Source organism: Cnephaeus nilssonii, assembly GCF_951640355.1.
Source record: "Cnephaeus nilssonii genome assembly, chromosome: 12".
NCBI lineage: Eukaryota > Metazoa > Chordata > Mammalia > Chiroptera > Vespertilionidae > Cnephaeus > Cnephaeus nilssonii.
The window spans coordinates 62722845-62739783 of record NC_137083.1 but is presented as its reverse complement, the minus strand read 5'-3'; the positions used below and the strand labels follow the sequence as shown (position 1 = coordinate 62739783).

The 16939-nt window shown below is 42.3% G+C and overlaps 1 protein-coding gene across 1 annotated transcript in view; it reads right to left on the bottom strand.

Annotated features, from left to right (window-relative positions):
• Window positions 1-646: 646 nt before the first annotated feature.
• RBM28 (RNA binding motif protein 28) overlaps window positions 647-16939 on the bottom strand; it is a 34475-nt gene continuing 18182 nt past the window's right edge. Inside the window, exons 11-19 of the mRNA XM_079785929.1 lie at window positions 15178-15251; window positions 14233-14368; window positions 11975-12039; window positions 10076-10234; window positions 7953-8102; window positions 7549-7623; window positions 4849-5105; window positions 4165-4264; window positions 647-2219 (exon numbers count right to left, since the gene is read on the bottom strand). Coding sequence (XP_079642055.1) covers window positions 2085-2219; window positions 4165-4264; window positions 4849-5105; window positions 7549-7623; window positions 7953-8102; window positions 10076-10234; window positions 11975-12039; window positions 14233-14368; window positions 15178-15251 — 1151 coding nt within the window. The 3' untranslated portion in view covers window positions 647-2084. The remainder of the gene's footprint in view (window positions 2220-4164; window positions 4265-4848; window positions 5106-7548; window positions 7624-7952; window positions 8103-10075; window positions 10235-11974; window positions 12040-14232; window positions 14369-15177; window positions 15252-16939) is intronic.

Below are 16939 nucleotides of genomic sequence, written 5' to 3'. Positions count from 1 at the left end.
TGTGTGAAATGTGTGGAGTAAAAAGATACAAACTTCTAGTTATAAAAGAAATAAGTAGTGGGGGTGTAATAATGTATGTCAATTACATCGCAATTTTTTAAAAAGTGAGATGAAAACCACTGGAGGGTTTAAACAGGAGCTAAACCATCTCAACCATGGCCCAGACTTATTGAGGACCAAGTATATGAAGGATACTACATAGAGCAGCGGTCGCTAACCGGTGGTCCGCGGATCACTGGTGGTCCGTGAGGTCTGAAAGGTTGGCGAGCGCTGACATAGAGAATGATCAGGTTTTCTCTTGAAAGGGGCCTCAGGGCCTGAGGTGAGACATATCTTGGGTCACCTTGGGGCCAAATAATAATGAGCTGACTGATACTTACCACCTCCTTTAGCCCAGTCGCCTGGTACTGGAATCCCCTGGACAACGTCATCGATTACTACGCCCACACTTAGCTGTTCCAGAGGTGGGGCTCATGCCCCATTGCAGGCCCCACCTGCATTACAGCTCTTCCTGATACTGAGTCCAAACCTGATTCCTTGTGACTTTCATTCATCTGCCCTTTATACCCTTCCCAGGCTCTACCAACAGCTAATACACTGCAAGAATTCTCAAGAAGGTCAGTACCGGTTACTCATCTGACTTTTAACTTTTTATTATGGAAAACTTCAAATGTTCACAAAAGCAGAGATAATAGTATAACAAATCTTTTATTTACCCATGACCAACTTCAACACCAACCAACTCATGATCAATTTAGTTTCCATCTGACATTTTTATTTCCTTGGCTAACTTCATCATTACATGTCTTACAGGTGTGGTCTGGTCGCTCAGAAAACTAGCAACTCACCGGAGACATCCCATTTCCACTAACACAGCCCAACAGTCCTATTACATTGTGGTAGCCACGTTGTTTCTCCAGTGCAAAATCACCTGCCTCAAACTCTCCCACCAGAACTTGTGCAGTAAGGTTTTTGGACCAAGGGAGGGAATTTATGATGCTCCCTGTGATTTTCATCCTATCAGATTCAGTTCATCCCTTCAGGTTATTATGATCCTTTTGGACCTCAACCCTCTAATATTCACTATCCCTCCCAGCTTTTGTGACACCATAAATTCTGAAAAGTAATGGAAGTCATCTCTATCTTCACTGAGGTTAAATTGAGAAAGAATATGAACACGCATAAGAATGAATTAGAAAAAGAGTTTAGAGCTGGGAAGGATCATGCAAAACCTTTAGTTGAACTCCTCATCCCATAGATGAAGAAACTAAGACTCACTGAGTCTGTCTGGTTCAAGGCCATCCATTAGGTAAAGGCTGGTCAGGCTAGAGGCTAGGCCTCGAGCTCACTGCTCTGTCTGCCACCGCTTACCTCTCTAAGTCCTCAGGAGGAGGCGTTTGATGAGAGAAAATGCAGGTTATCACCAGCCAGGCTAGTGTCTGTGGACAACTGCAAACTGATTTTTTGTCGACTACCAGCAATAACCCACTCATCTGGCAAATAATTATCACATGTTGCTCTCTGCCAGACCCATTGCCCTCAATTACTTTCCAAGTTTCTCCCATCGCAGAGATTAGGTTGGAAATCATTTTTCTCTGCTCTTTCTTAATCAATTCCTGCAGTATAGGACTCTGTAAGTGAATTAGAGTTAGGGATATAAAAAATGTTCATAAATAATAAAGGATTCACATATATCAGAAATAAGAGTCTGTTACTCAAATAGTCACAAAATATCTTATCTACAGAAGACACTTAAAATATACATCTTAAAAATTCAGCACTCAAGAATGCATTTTACAATTGTTTCCATTTGAGAAACAGAGTTAAAATGGATAATAATTATAAACACAATTTCACATGATAATCTGGATAATGAGCAAGAAGCATCACAATGTTTTTCTGATATTTCTCTTTATGGTTAACTAACCACACAAAGTCCAGATGAGCACAGCCCAGGAAGCCCCCGCAACGAAGTGGCAGTGCGTCGGGGGGTTCCTCCCCTCAGTAAATGGCACTGGGGTGGGAAGGAGCCCGGGAGCTTTACCAAGAAACGCACAATCCAGCTCTTATCCAGCCCGCTGGCATCAACTGTCAAACCACTTGCTTCTCTTTGCGAGAGGCACTCCTTTAGAAGATCCCAATAATTTCTGCTTATATTGTTCGACCAGCTGGTTGAAGCGAATTTCTGTCTTATTTCCCTTAGCTTTTTTCTTAGGCACCTACAAATGAAAGGTAAGAAAACAAAAGATGGTCAATTTCAAGCAGTAAATATCAGCTTACCCGAAGGCCACCCAAGAGAAAAAATAAGGAAGTATAGCGATCTTGTCCACCAAAAGGAGGGGACTTCCAGAGAGTGACCCTTGCAGAGAAAAGCCCTCAAAGAATCACCCATTGGTAAGAAATCAGACCAGGAATGCATAAGAGCACACATTGCTCAGGTGTTTCAGAGGCCACTCCAAACGCTCACTTGAATCTCCTCACAGGTGAGTCAGCCCAGGTGTGGATGCTTTCCCTTGCCCTTTCCCTCACCAAGAGCAATGCACACTGGATTTCAGAGACAGAGCTTTATAAGACAGTATTTATAGGTCTGAGACTTTCCAGACACAAGAGATTTTTTGAGGATGATGGGAAACTAATGCTTCATATACCCTTAAAAGAAAGAGAGTAGGGAAGGAGAAAGAAAGCTTGACCGCAAATGTTCAAAAACTTAGGACTACTATTCTCTCCTAAATGGAAGTAGGGTTCTTTGGAAAAATGGCTAATGCCAGGACCAGGGAAGAAATATGTAAGATGAGCTGGGACATCTGATTGTACTAGAAAGCAAGGACAATAACAAAGACAGGGTTATCTCACAAGGACTCAGGGGTCAACCTGGCAAAGTTTCTGCTGGCCTAACAGGTATGACTGCATTTGATGGAAACACATCAAGTATACAAAAACTCAGGAATTCATAATGCTATAAAATCTTTCTAGTCACCATAGGAGGTTGATAGGACATCAACTCATTATTCTGAAAACTGGTAAAAAGAAAAAAATATCTAACATTTATCCTGTCTTTCCTATAGTATATCATGGTAACCAAAAAGTTGAAAAGTTTTTTTCTAGAATTCTACTAAAAAAAAAAAAAAAAAAAAAAAAAGCAAAGGATTGATAAAATTAGAAAATCACCATTCTGCAACCCAAATTGAAATCATGGATCTAGACAGCAATCCTTAATGGTGCTAAAACCATCAGGTGAGCGGTTGGTGGGGGACTTTACCAATGGAGGGATAAGGTAGACAATCCCTAAACCTACTGATGAGTTTGAGCATCACCAAAAATGAGGCAACCAGACATTAGATGCCTTATGATATGATGCAACAGAAAGCATACAGCATTACCTATGAAATACTTTTGCCAAGAAAACTGAACTTGAATCTAATCAAGCCTCTAGATATGGCTACCAGTGTATAGACAGTATAGGGTGTTATAGAAACAATTTAAATGACATCATAAGGAAGCAAAGCAGATAAACTTAAAATGTAATACATTCTAAAAGGCAAATGACCTGGTTTCTCCAACAAACTGAGAGCATGGAAAAAAGGGGGCTGACAAGGAAGACTGGATATTATTGGGGGGGAGGGGGAGAATTTAGAGATATAAAACCAAATGTAATATGTAGACTTTGAATGCTGCTTCATACCAACCAACCATAAAAAAATATTTTTGAGGCAATTGGGGACATTTTAATATGGGCTGTGTATTAGATGACATTGAGGGCTTCTTGTTAATCTCATTAGATGTGATCATAGCTGTGTGTGTGTGTGTGTGTGTGAGAGTGTGTGTGTGTCCTGATCAGTTGGAGATGCTTTCTGAAGTATTTTTTTGAGCAATATACATTTCCCCATAAGGCACATTTACAAGTGAAGTAGAGTTTGCCCTGGGGGCAGGGAGCGTGTATGGAGGACAGGTAAAACAGGATAACTGCTGAAGCACAGTAACTGATATGTGGGGGTTTATTTTCCTATTCTCCCCACTTTTAGGACTGTGTGCCTCAATATCCGCTAAAAAGCTGCAGTCCTGCATGTAGTTGCAATTTAGAAGCCCTTTTCAACTAATCAAGGTACAAAAGCAGCTGCCAGCCCCAGCAGAGCATGTCATGCCAAAGCCTCGTGCCCTACTCACCTGCTTGGGAGGTAATTTCTGCTTCTCTTGCTTCCTCTGGTTTATCTGGGGCTTTGGCTTTTTGGGAGGGAGAGACTTCACTTTGCCTTTGTCCCGCAACCTGAAAGAATACAGTCACGGGTCACCCCGAGTTCTTCCTCTAATTGGCACTCCTGAGGTTCTCTCAGCCAGGAAGATAAAATGCCTTTTCTTATACTGGATTTTTCTAACCCATGACAAGTCATTCTAAAAAGGGATATTGCAACAGAATGTCCTAAGGCTCAACATTTGTACATTTGGTTTTTGTTTTGGTTTAAAACCTCAAGAGAATCTCAAAAAAACTTCATTTATTTAACAAATATTTTTTTGAAGATTAACTTTTGTTCATAGCACTAATCTGAGGCCCCAAACAGAAACTGCAGGGGAACCTCAAGTAAGTGGGCCTCAGCTGACAGATGACCATCTGGACAGGAGGAAGCTCTTCAGAAAAGGAGGAAAATGGCGTGAAAGCCTCTGAGGCCCCCTCTCCAGTCCTGTTCTGGCTTCCATGTGGTCCAGGACTGACACCTCTGCTTGGGCTCTGGGACGGGCGCAGCACTGAACATCCCTGTCACCCAAACAAAAGCCACGAGAGGAAAGGAGCTAAGCAACAACAAACCCTCTCAGAAGCCATCCACGGCTCTACGCCGTCATCCTGCCTCTCACCTGATTTTGGGTCCTCGGTGTGAGGGTAACGCCAGGACCTTTCTTCTCTTCTTCCCATCAGGTAACTCCACCTGCTCCACTTCGGCCTTGGTCTGGAATCCTGCCCATGAGCTAGAGCCCGCCTTCCCCTTCTGCTCTGGAGGGGCCTTGCTTTGCTCCTGTGTGTGGTTTTGAGCTGCTTTCTGTTGCTGGTCTTCTCTCAGCTCCGGTGGCTCCTGTTGGGGCTCACCAGTTGTGGACTTGGATTTCATTTTTTGCTGCATAAAACAAGAGAACACCACCTGGTTTCTGGATGAGGTTTATGTGCTGGAAACACGCAGCACAAGAGGAGTTTTAGGTGAGCTTGGTGAAAAGAGAGGAATTCTTCCAACCAAAAGGTAGAGACTACAGGAAAGTGAATACAAGTGGCTCACAGGCCCTAATATAGTAACACATGGTTACTGAGTGGAGGCACAAAATAAATACTTTCCTTTCCATAAGCAGAAACAGAGGGAAAGTACATGCATGCACAAGTCTTGAAAGTCAGTGGGGTGGAGGGGCGGGGGAAAGCTAGTAACATGGGAGAATTATTAAAGGTGAAATAATGGGAATACCAGAAGAAGAAAGAAAGGAACAGAAGAAATATTTGAAGTAATAAGGACCGAGAATTTTCTGAAATAAATAACAGACACTAAACAGATCCAGGGAGCTCAACAAATAACACAACAAGACAAATACCAAAAAATTGACACCTAGGCATATTATATCAAACTACAGAAAATCAAAGATAAAGGGAAACTCTTGAAAGAAGCCAAGGAGGGGGGATCCCTTACCTACAGAGAAACAAAGATAGTATTAGATTGGATTTCTCTTCAGAAACCATGTAAACAAGAAGAGAATAGCATAAAATATTTAAAGGCCTTTTTTTTTGGGGGGGGGGGGTGGTAAAGAAGTCACCAACCTTCTGTATCCAGTGTAATTATCCCTCAAAAGTGAAAGAGAAATAAAGATTTTCTTAGACAGCTCTGGCTGGATGGCTCAGTTGGTTGGAGCATCTTCCCATACACCAAAAAGGTTGTGGGATCGATTCCCAGTCAGGGCACATACCCAGGTTGTGAGTTCAATCCCTGGTTGGGGCGTATATGGAAGGCAACTGATGGATGTTTCTCTCTCTAAGAAATCAATAAAGCCCAGCCGGTATGGCTCAGTGGTTGAGCATCAACCTATGAACCAGGAGGTCACAGTTCGATTCCCAGTCAAGGCACATTCCCTAGGTTGTGGACTTGATCCCCTATGTGGGGCATGCAGGAGGCAGCCGATCAATGATTCTCTCTCATCATTGATGTTTCTCTATCTTTCTCTCCCTCTCCCTTCCTCTATGAAATCAATAAATTTTTTTTTTTTTAAAAAAAGGAAAGAACATTAGAGAAGGAATAAATGAAGATTAAAAAAAGATACTAAAAAAAAAGATGCTATGAGAAGTATGGCATCAAGGATGGTACATATTTATGTTGCACTAAAGTGGAAAAAGAAAATGAAGTTTCACATGAAATCAATGTTGTATTGTTTTGTCCTTTCACCTTAAAAGTTGAGATAGGCACATTGATACACAAAGATCTATTATGTGCTGTTATATGCCGTCTCTGCTTCTAAGTGGTAAGGGCACATACAGATGGGGAGAATAGTGTCTACCTTTCAGGACTCACAGCCTAATGGAGATAAAAGACACAAATAAAGTAGCTTTAGAATCACCTCCTGAAACAATGGCTTAAGGCAGGAAATAAACCCAGAATAAAAAAGTTGCCTTGAACAAGATCCAGATCACAGGTTTTCAACCCAGGGCATTGTGTTAAGCACTGAACCTACTCCTCTACTGGTCATGCTCACACTATCCATCACAAAGACTGCAAATGTCTGATATATATGCAAGCTAGGGTATAACAGCGAGGTCAGCGGTAAGAGCTTTGGCATCAAGAATAGTCCAGTCCTATGTCGGGGGCTGGGGAAATGGGTGCGAGAGTATTGACTGTGTGCTGACCACGCACATGCAAGACAACTTACATGGATTAACTCATTTAATCCTCATCAACCATGTGCGTGGACATTATTAACCCCATTTCACAAACGAGAAAATGAAGCTGACAGAGGTAATAACCTGCCAAGGACCTCAGCAAGCAGCAGAGGCTGAGTATGAGCATAAGTATTCCCATTCCCAAAGTCCCTGTTCTTTCCTCTATACCCCACTGGATTAAAAACAGTACCAAAACTATCAGGCATCACATTTCTGGAGCCATCTGAGAAGAAAGAAGAATTATGAAAGAGACAGCTGAAATCTACAGGTAATGCACAACTTTAATCGTGGCCATTAATTCTGACATATGGACCATCACCGAGCACTGTACAGAGCTGCTGACTGGGAGTATATCAGGCTGTTTCTCTCCTCTCCTTCCTTTCCCTTCTGTGGAGCTCTCACAGACAGGCCAGCAGAGGAGGTGGCCTGGAGAGTTCTGGGAAACTACGAGTAAAGAGTAACAAAGGCTACTGGGGTAGAATCCTATTTCAAGGGGGCAGATCACAAACTGAACAAAACAGCAATTTAAATATGGCCTTTAAAAATTGTTTTAACTGAAGTGTACATTTAAAAACAGTAAGCTGTAAGTTATGTGTTATGATCAACAATTTAAAAATAACAAAAACAGAAAGAACATTTCAGTTCTGTACCTGGCTGCGCTGGATCCTCAGTTCCTTTATTTTAAGCTTCCTTCGATCTTCCAAAGAGAACTCCACTATTGGTCTCTGTGTCAGAAGGAGACAGAATGTCATTCATTCGATTTCTTAATCTCTGAGTGCAATCAGCTGAGTTGTCTCCCACCATTGCCCTCTTTTCTGCAAGTCAGAGGTGGCTGCTCACTTACTCTACTTAAAGGTAAGGGGCCCGTGGTGTAGGTAGTCTACACAATTTAGAGTTCCTGCCAATCACCTTATTACCTGAATCACTGCTCATTGCCTCCATCGACTTGCTACTCTTTCCCATCATTCAAATGTCTGAGAGAGCACTGGACACAAAGGAGAGGAATGGTTTTCTGCCAAAGGGGGAACAGCTCTCCCCACAGGATGAGGCTCACCTTCTGAGGCCCATAGATTTCTGGGTTGTTGTTGATGTGGCGTAGGGCAGTCAGGGCATGCTCGTGCTCCTGGAACTCTGCAAAGGCGTAGCCCAGGGACTGACCCTTAATTTTCCCATAAACTCCTTTAAGGTCTCGCATCACCTTACACTATGAGTAGAACAAGGAAAAGAATCAGTAATTACAAGATGAGGACCTTAACAGATTCAGTTATTAGGACAGATTCTTCAGCTAGATCACCACCACAAGAGTTGTACTGAAATAACACTGTGAATGTCTGTTTTATTAGAATACAGCTACTGAGAGCACAAAGCAAATTAAATATTTTCTTGCTTTCTAAGAGTTTACAGACATCAACACTGACCTACAAATAAGCATGCATATAAAATCAACTCTCGAAGAAAAAAATTATAATAACTACTAACAATACATACAAGGTGAAAGGTCTATGGTACCTGAAGTTGTATATTAAGTTATCACTGAGGATAAAATGTAGTGCTAGAGCTCATCACTGTAGAAACCACTCAGAAAAGAAATTACTGCCCTGGCCGGTTTGGTTCAGTGGATAGAGTGTCAGCCTGCGGACTGAAGGGTTCGATTCCAGTCAAGGGTATATGCCGGGGTTGCGGACTCGATCCCCAGTGGGGGGTGTGCAGGAGGCAGCTGATCAATGGTTCTCATCATTGATGTTTCTCTCTCTCTCTCCCTCCCTTCCTCTCTGAAATCAATAAAAATATATTTTTAAAAAAGAAAAGAGATTACTAAAGAAGGAAAGGAAGAAGGCCTGATGGCTTTAGATAAGAAAGGCATTTCAGGCATGGGGAGAAGCCTGCCCAACATGCAGTCTCAGAAATACAAAAAGAAGCTTCAGCCGTCTTTGCTTGGCACTCAGATCCTCCCTGATGTGGCCTTTCCCTAATCCTTAAGCTGAATGTAACAGGCATCCTGGGGCACTGAGGTACAGCAAGGAATCTTGGGAAAACTGATCGTTCACATCTACCACTCGTAGAAGCTGTAGTTCTCATTTTGGAGAGGTCTAGGATTAGGAACACTTGGATGCTCATTTGGTGTATGTCCAGTATCTACTGTGTGCCATGTACTATAGGGAAATCAAGAAAAACATAAAATGAGGTTCCTGTCCTCAAGAAGCTTACTCTCTTGCTGAGACACTATACTCACACATATGAAAGAACTAAAGAAAAAACTTAATACCGTGCAAATATTGTAAAACACGTAAGTTTCTATAAATGACAGGTTTTAAATGTGCAGACACTTAAGTGTTGTGGATGTTGATATGAGGAATTACACAACTGACCCCTATACCAGTAACACTTTGAACAGTTTTACCAAGAGTGGCATGTTCACATTCTCTCACGTAATTCCCCAAATACCAATACCATACATTTTGGTGAGGCTCTCAGGGATTAGGAAAAGTTATGGGGATGAAACAGAGCACAGAAGATTCATAACACTGGCTTTGTTACTTTTTCAGTAAATACTGATCGATAGATTACTATGTGCCGGGTGCTATGCCAAGCATTAGAAACAATGAGATGACACCTGCCCTCAAAGAGCTCAGTCTGGTTGGAGAAATGACTGTAATAGTAAGCACTATGACAGGGGGATGCAAGCGCGCTTGGGGCAAACGGGAAACAGTGTCTAACCGTGTCGGGGTGAGCAGTGTTGTTCAGCACAGCTGCTGAAGACCCGTGCAGCTCCCTGTGCTCACCACAGGGCACTGAGGACTCTCACCATAGGCTGGGAGCCTAAAGGATAGCAAAATGCTCTTCTAAAGAGCAAAGCACACAGATTATTTTCTCTGCAAGAAAATTAACATTACAGCACCTGGCATAATGCTGAGCACACAGCAGGCATTCAATAAGTGCTTGCTAAAGTACTTCACTAGGGCAGAGACTGCCTCACATTCTACTGCAATCTGGTCAGATGTGAAAGGCAGTTCTTAGAAAAAAGGAAAAAAAAGGCATGAAAACTGCCAAAGTCAGCCCTGTCTGCTGACAATGTGTCCAGAAGAAAATCTGTCAATCTGCTAGTACCACAGCCTGAAAATAAATGCTCGATCTGACCCAGGACCAAAGTTCTCAGTGGACAGGGCCAACTCTCACCTCCTTGATGCGCACTCCCTTCTCCCCTCTAGTGGCATTCAGCAGCAGCTTTCTGAGCTGTTTGTCATCCACGGCCTTGGGGAGATTGTGCAGGCAGAGCCTGGTGCGGGAGACAAAGATATTCTGGTCCTTTAGTTTCTGATGCTTCAGCAGCTCAAACTGAAAGAACAAAAAATTGTTAACAATCCAATCCACCCTTTAAAAATGCAGGCTCACAGTTCTACAAAAGGAAAGAACCACAACCCCATCCAATAACTAGGCACATAGAGAAAAGGCGGGAAATCACGCCCCCTGCAGCCGTACGATCCCAGCACAGGGAAAGAAAGGATCAGCAGGCAAGATGGTGGGCATGTGGGACAGTCATGGATGGCATCAGACCAAATTCGAAATCAGCCCTAACTGGAGAAGTTACATGAAATTTTTTAAGCCACATTTTTTCACCTACAAAGTGCAACTGTAGATCAAAATACTAGTATAATGTCAATTTCTCAGCAGTGATGCAAGGCCAAAATGGGGAGATATACATAAAATCCTGACCTCAAAACTTGGCCCAGAGTAAATAAATAATACTGTAGTTAACATTTATGCCCAGTCCTGATCTACCCACCAACTCAAACTATCTAGCCTTTCCAAAAGGAAATAGAATTTCTTTAAAGATTATTTGAGAGAATGCTGTCTTGTCTCTACTCTGCCACCCTTAGGCAAAGGAATGTCCATGACCACAGAAACAATTTCTGCTTCTAGAGCATCAGCCTCCACTGTGCTGCACAAAACACCGACCCAGGGCAGCCTGTCTCTAAGATGAAAGATGGCATTCTTCTCCTGATTTGTTTTTAAAATTAGAAAAATTAGTAGAAAAAAGGTTCAAGTTATATTTTTTCTTTCATCAAGACTTCTCATTCCTGCTGCTCCTTATTCGCCAAAGGTACTAACAAATCACACAAAAAATGGATGCTCTGGAAATGAACAGTAAAGGGATATTTGAAGAGGCCTAAGTTCAACAGTCTGATTTTTCTTCCAGAAAAGCTGTGCCTGCTGTGAATTATAATACATATAATCTATGAGCTTTTTGCTAGAAAAATTCATCTAAGAGAAAATTACATGTGTCACTATTGCAATGTGATCAGAAAAGGGTATACAATGCCCCTAAAATACCATCGTTTCCGGATGCTCAGTAACAAAAAGGTTGAGAACACTAGTCTAGATAGGAAACTACACAAAAGACACACTACCTCCTACTGTCGTTATATTCTCATCTCTGTCCACCATCTTCTGCACTTTCAGGTTCCACAGCTAATTCTAGGTTGGCTTAGCTCTCTGAAAGTAAGCTACGTGGGCAAAAGTAAAAGATACTGGGAACTAACATTACCAAGCAGCAGAGGAATTTAAGGGCATCAGTCAGCAGTAGAAACTCTCATAACATGGAGCTTTCCAAAAATGATTGTATAATCTGGAGACCTCCTCCTCCTCCCCAAAATGGACATCTTAACTATCTCAAGGCGCACATCTACCTTCTTCCCTACTGAATCCAGCCTACTCTGAACTTCCTTTCCTAGGTTATCCTGCATTTACGCTGACACCTAATTATACATAGTCCTAGCCTCTAAGTGTCTACTACACGATCTCTAAGCATACTATTCAGCAGACATTACTGCTGAGCATTAGGACAATAAGAATAAGATCCAGTTCTTCTAATGGCATATAATGGTGAGCTAATGTTATGATAACTTTGGGTTATTTGCTGTTTCACCTGCGTGCTTTTTTCTCTCCAACAACAGTGTTAAGTATGGCCTGTTACCAAAACTTGGCTCTTGGATGAACACCTCTACCATTCAATAATTATTACTTATTGATTTATAAGTCATGCAGAACCTGAAGGGTGGTACCTAACCTACTCACCCGTTCTCTTTTGGCCATATCAGCAGCGCTCACACCCTCTGCAGCCTTCGTCCCAGCACGAATCACTGCAGAAAGAGGGAAAAAGGCCAAGACATCAGCAAGGGAATTTTCACTGAGCAACAAGAGGAATGTGATTTGAATGATGCAAGCTCTTTGTACAGGGCCCAGAGGACTTTGCTGGCCAGGACATAGAGGCATTTGGGTAGGGCCAGAAATAGGCTACAGGGCTAACTTTTTAGCTCAGAGCTGCTCTCAAGGACTAATACTCTGAATCAGCGATCGCCAACCTTTCGGACCTCATGGACCACCAGTGGTCCGCGGACCACCGGTTGGTGACTGCTGCTCTGAATAGTTTGTAATTTCGTTCCTCTTCTCCTTCCCTCCCCTACATGCCCAATACCAGCTGGAAAGACCTAAAGGAAGTTCTGAAAATAAGTACATTTTAGGCATTTGGATGCAAAACTGCTCCACCTGTACCCTGGCCCTTGGAATTTCACTGCTCATGTACTAGGGCAGTGGTCGGCAAACTGCGGCTTGCGAGCCACATGCGGCTCTTTGGCCCCTTGAGTGTGGCTCTTCCACAAAATACCACGGCCTAGGCGAGTCTATTTTGAAGAAGTGGTGTTAGAAGAAGTTTAAGTTTAAAAAATTTGGCTTTCAAAAGAAATTTCAATCGTTGTACTGTTGATATTTGGCTCTGCTGACTAATGAGTTTGCCGACCACTGTACTAGGGGATCGATCATTACTAAGTGGTGAAATAAGCCAGCCCAGAAAACAGCCAAATCACCATATAGAGGCCTAGTATCGAACGCTAATGACCTACCATTACCAGTCCACATTGGGCAGTTGTACAGCAGGTGGGCTGACAAATACTGTATGACCTAGAGCCGTGGTTGGCCAACTGCAACTCGCGAGCCACATGCGGCTCTTTGGCCCCTTGAGTGTGGCTCTTCCACAAAATACCATGGCCTGGGCGAGTCTATTTTGAAGAAGTGGCATTAGAAGAAGTTTAAGTTTAAAAAATTTGGCTCTCAAAAGAAATTTCAATCGTTGTACTGTTGATATTTGGCTCTGTTGACTAATGAGTTTGCCGACCACTGACCTAGAGGGAGGAATTCTCTTTTTTTTAATTAAAGCTAATTTCTGATTATCTTTTTTTTCTTTAATTGATTTCAGAGAGGAAGGGAGAGGGAGAGAGAGATAGAAACATTAATGTGAGAGAATCATTTATTGGCTGCCTCCTGCACGTCCCCTACTGGGGGATCGAGCCCGCAACCCGGGCATGTGCCCCTGACCAGAATCGAACCTAGAACCCTTCAGTCCACAAGCCAACACTCTATCCACTAAGCCAAACCAGCTTGGGCTCTGATTATCTTTTTAAGAGACAGGCACTCTGCACATTTTAAATCCAAAGAGTAATTTTAGTCATAATTTTCACTCCTTCAGAAAACCATTTATTATAAATCACCCAGCCAGCGTGGCTCAGTGGTCAAGCATCTACCTATGAACCAGGAGGTCACGGTTCTATTCCCGGTCAGGACACATGCCCAGGTTGTGGGCTTGATCCCCAGTGTGGGGTGTGCAGGAGGCAGCTGATCAGTGATTCTCTCATCACTGATGTTTCTGTCTCTCTCCCTCTCCCTTCCTCTCCGAAATCAATAAAAATAATTTTTTTTTTAAAAGAAATGATAACAAGAAGCAAAGGTAACTTGAGTTTTTCCTCCCTCTTTGCCCTGCCAATATCTGATGAAAAGGTCTCAAGGCCAGCAGGTAGAAAAGACGAGACTAGCTCATCTACAAGTTGGGTGAAAGTTTCCAAACAGAAAGCCACATCTACTAAAGTGAAATAATAATATAATACTACTGCCCTGGCCAGTGTGGCTCAGTTGGTTGGAGCATCGTCCCATGCACCGGAAGGTCACGGGTTCAATTCCTGGTTTAGGGCACATATCTAGGTTGTAGGTTTAATCCGCAGTCAGGGTGTGTACAGGAGGCAACCTATCGATGTATCTCCCTTACATCGATGTTTCTCTTTTCTTTCTCCCTTCCTCCCTCTCTAAAATAAAAAAAATTTTTTTAAACAGAAACAGAAAACATTAATAATAATAATAATAATAATAATAATAATACACTACTACTGAGGACATTGGGGTTTTAATGTGAAACATGCCCCCAAACATAAATATTGCTGGGTCACTGTCACAGCACAGGGCCAGCTTCTCAGAGGCCTGGTTTACGTCTCCCATCCACTACTCACAGCCTTCTCGGGCCAGGTAGAGGTTCCGGGTTCCAGTCGGCTTCTTCACCTTCTTTGTCCGGAGCTTTGCAGCCTCATCACGGGTCACTGCCAAGTCAACCTTGAGTTGCCGGCCATCCAATTTCAGCCCGCCACCCTGTAACAGATTGCAACCCTGTCTCTTAAAACATGTAACAAGTAAAAACTAAGCAACTGACAAGGAACAGCAAGAAAAGGGAAACAGCAGACCCCAATTAAGCTATGGAACCCAACCCCAAGATATTGTGGCCCAGCTAACAGTATTTACTATAGCTGTGCAAAAGGCCATGTGTGTATTTAGGGCAGTCAGGACTAAATAATTTATTTTATGTGAGATGATTAGGCCCAAAGTAGGCCCAAACTGAGGAAACTGATGTGTAAATGGGCAAATTTTTAGTAATCTAAAGAAAGCTAATGAAATGGTAGTGTTATCTCTACTCAAGAAAATTTAACAGACAATGGCAATACAAGATAAGTGTCTCACAACAACTTATACTCGGTTATGGAATACACAGAAAAATTCTCCATCATCCACACACTTTCTCAAACATTTACTACCCTTCACAGATGGCCCAATCCTGTCTTGTTCCAATTTTTCATGTTATCAGCCTAGGATAGAAGCTGACATATAGATAGTGATCAATAAATAGCAGGTTCATCTTTCTACCTGTTCTCACCTATAAAATAGGAATAATAATTATACTAACTTTATATAACCCTATAGGGCTGATGTAAGGACTAGATAAGACAATGCATGTGCCTATCTAATGAGCGTGCCTCTGAGACACTAAGTGCCCAATAACTGTAAGCTTTACTATTATTACATATTGACAACATAATAATAACAATGCTTTGCGTAAACAGCAGGTGTTGCCCCTAGGAGCTACTACTGCCTGGGTTACAGGGGAAAGGAAATGTCTTCCTTACCTCAGTCTCTGCAGAAGCAGCTGCAAGGCATTTCTGAGCTGCTTCTTGAGTCATGAACTGAGCAAATGCACAACCTGTACAGAGAGACAAAATTCAAGTGAGAATTAAACTCCCATGGCCCACCAGGAAGCCAAAGACAACACACAAATGGTGGGAGGCTGACACAAGTGGAAGGGGTGGTAGCATCCTTTTGTTAAATACCGTTGAGACAGGCACTGTCAGGCACTGATAAAATAGCACACTGCTCACAACGAAATTTATTACTTCCTTCATCTTTTCCAATACTCCTAGACCTTTAGTCTTACCATCTCTCTCCTTAGTAACAAATATCCACAAGAAATTCCAGCCTACCATTTTATTCAGCATTGCTTACTGCATGCCTATTAGAAGATTTAAAAAATGAGGCAGCAACTACTTAACCCTGAAATTAATTACAGATCTCACTGTCATCATTGTTACTTGGGAGGCATCAGACATGGGGACACCTGCCTCTTGGAGTAAAAGGCCCAGGCCTCTATCAAATGAATACAGCAGTGAACCCGAAATCCATGAGCTCAATTCTCAACTCACAGCCCAGAATTTCCACAGGTACCCCTCTCACTGGTTAGACTCAGGGTCAATTAGCCCATCCTAATTTCTGTTATTGATATTTAAAAACCACCACCTTTTTTAAATATGTTTCATAATATTCTGTTAGTATTCTGCACTGGGAGAGTGATGTTTTGTCACCTATAAGAATGAATGGCATAAGAAAGGGTGAAATAGCGCCAGTTGCAACAACATGGATGGACCTTGAGAATATTATGCTAAATGAAATAAGTGAGTCAGAAAAAGCTAGATGATTTCACTCGTAGGTGGGAGAAGGAGGTCCTAATATAAGGTGACAGGAGAAGATTTTACTTTGGGTGGTGGGCACACGGTGCAATACACAGATCTTGTAACACAGAAACCCACACCTGAAACCTATGTGTTCATGTTGACCATATCTCCCCAATCAATTTAATAAATAAAATTTAAAAAAGGAAGAAAAAAAAATGAATGGCAGCAGACTCACTGAAAGAACACATGGGCAGGCCAACCCAAGGGTCACCATCTAGTGAGATCTTTCCTGCCTCCTCCAGGCAGAGCCAAGTGTCCCACCCTGCCAGTCCTTCACTCACATCTCTATTTATAGCACCATTCAGATGGCATCTTCACAAAAAGACTAGATGCTTCCGGAATAAGGGCCATGTTTCTTGGCTGTTCCCATATTCCTAGCACCTACCATAATGCCTGGCATTAATAAATGCTCCATATGAAGAAACAAATAATACAGAAATATGGGAAGGAAATGTTTCTAATAGGCAGATTATTCTATTTGTCCAATATGAAAAAAATGGGTATTTCTCTTTGAATGGGTAGGGATTTTATCATTGGAATTTCCAGGGTCAGTACTGAATTCAGTCTTAATACTTCCCTAAAAGTCTGCAGATAATATTCAGCTCTTCCAAGCAGTGAAATGGCTTGCTGACAGGGATAAACTGGAGGAGGAGGCCAAAGCTGTATGAATGAGTAGGCAGAAAAAGTGCCAGAAAAATTTAATTATGAGCTAGGGAAAGACATGCATTAAGAAAGAAAAAAATAATGAGCTCTAACTGGTTTGGCTCAGTGGAAAGAGTGTCGGCCTACGGACTGAAGGGTCCTGGGTTCGATTCCGGTCAAGGGCATGTACCTTGGTTGCGGGCACATCCCCAGTGGGAGGTGTGGCCTTTTTCTGACTCTC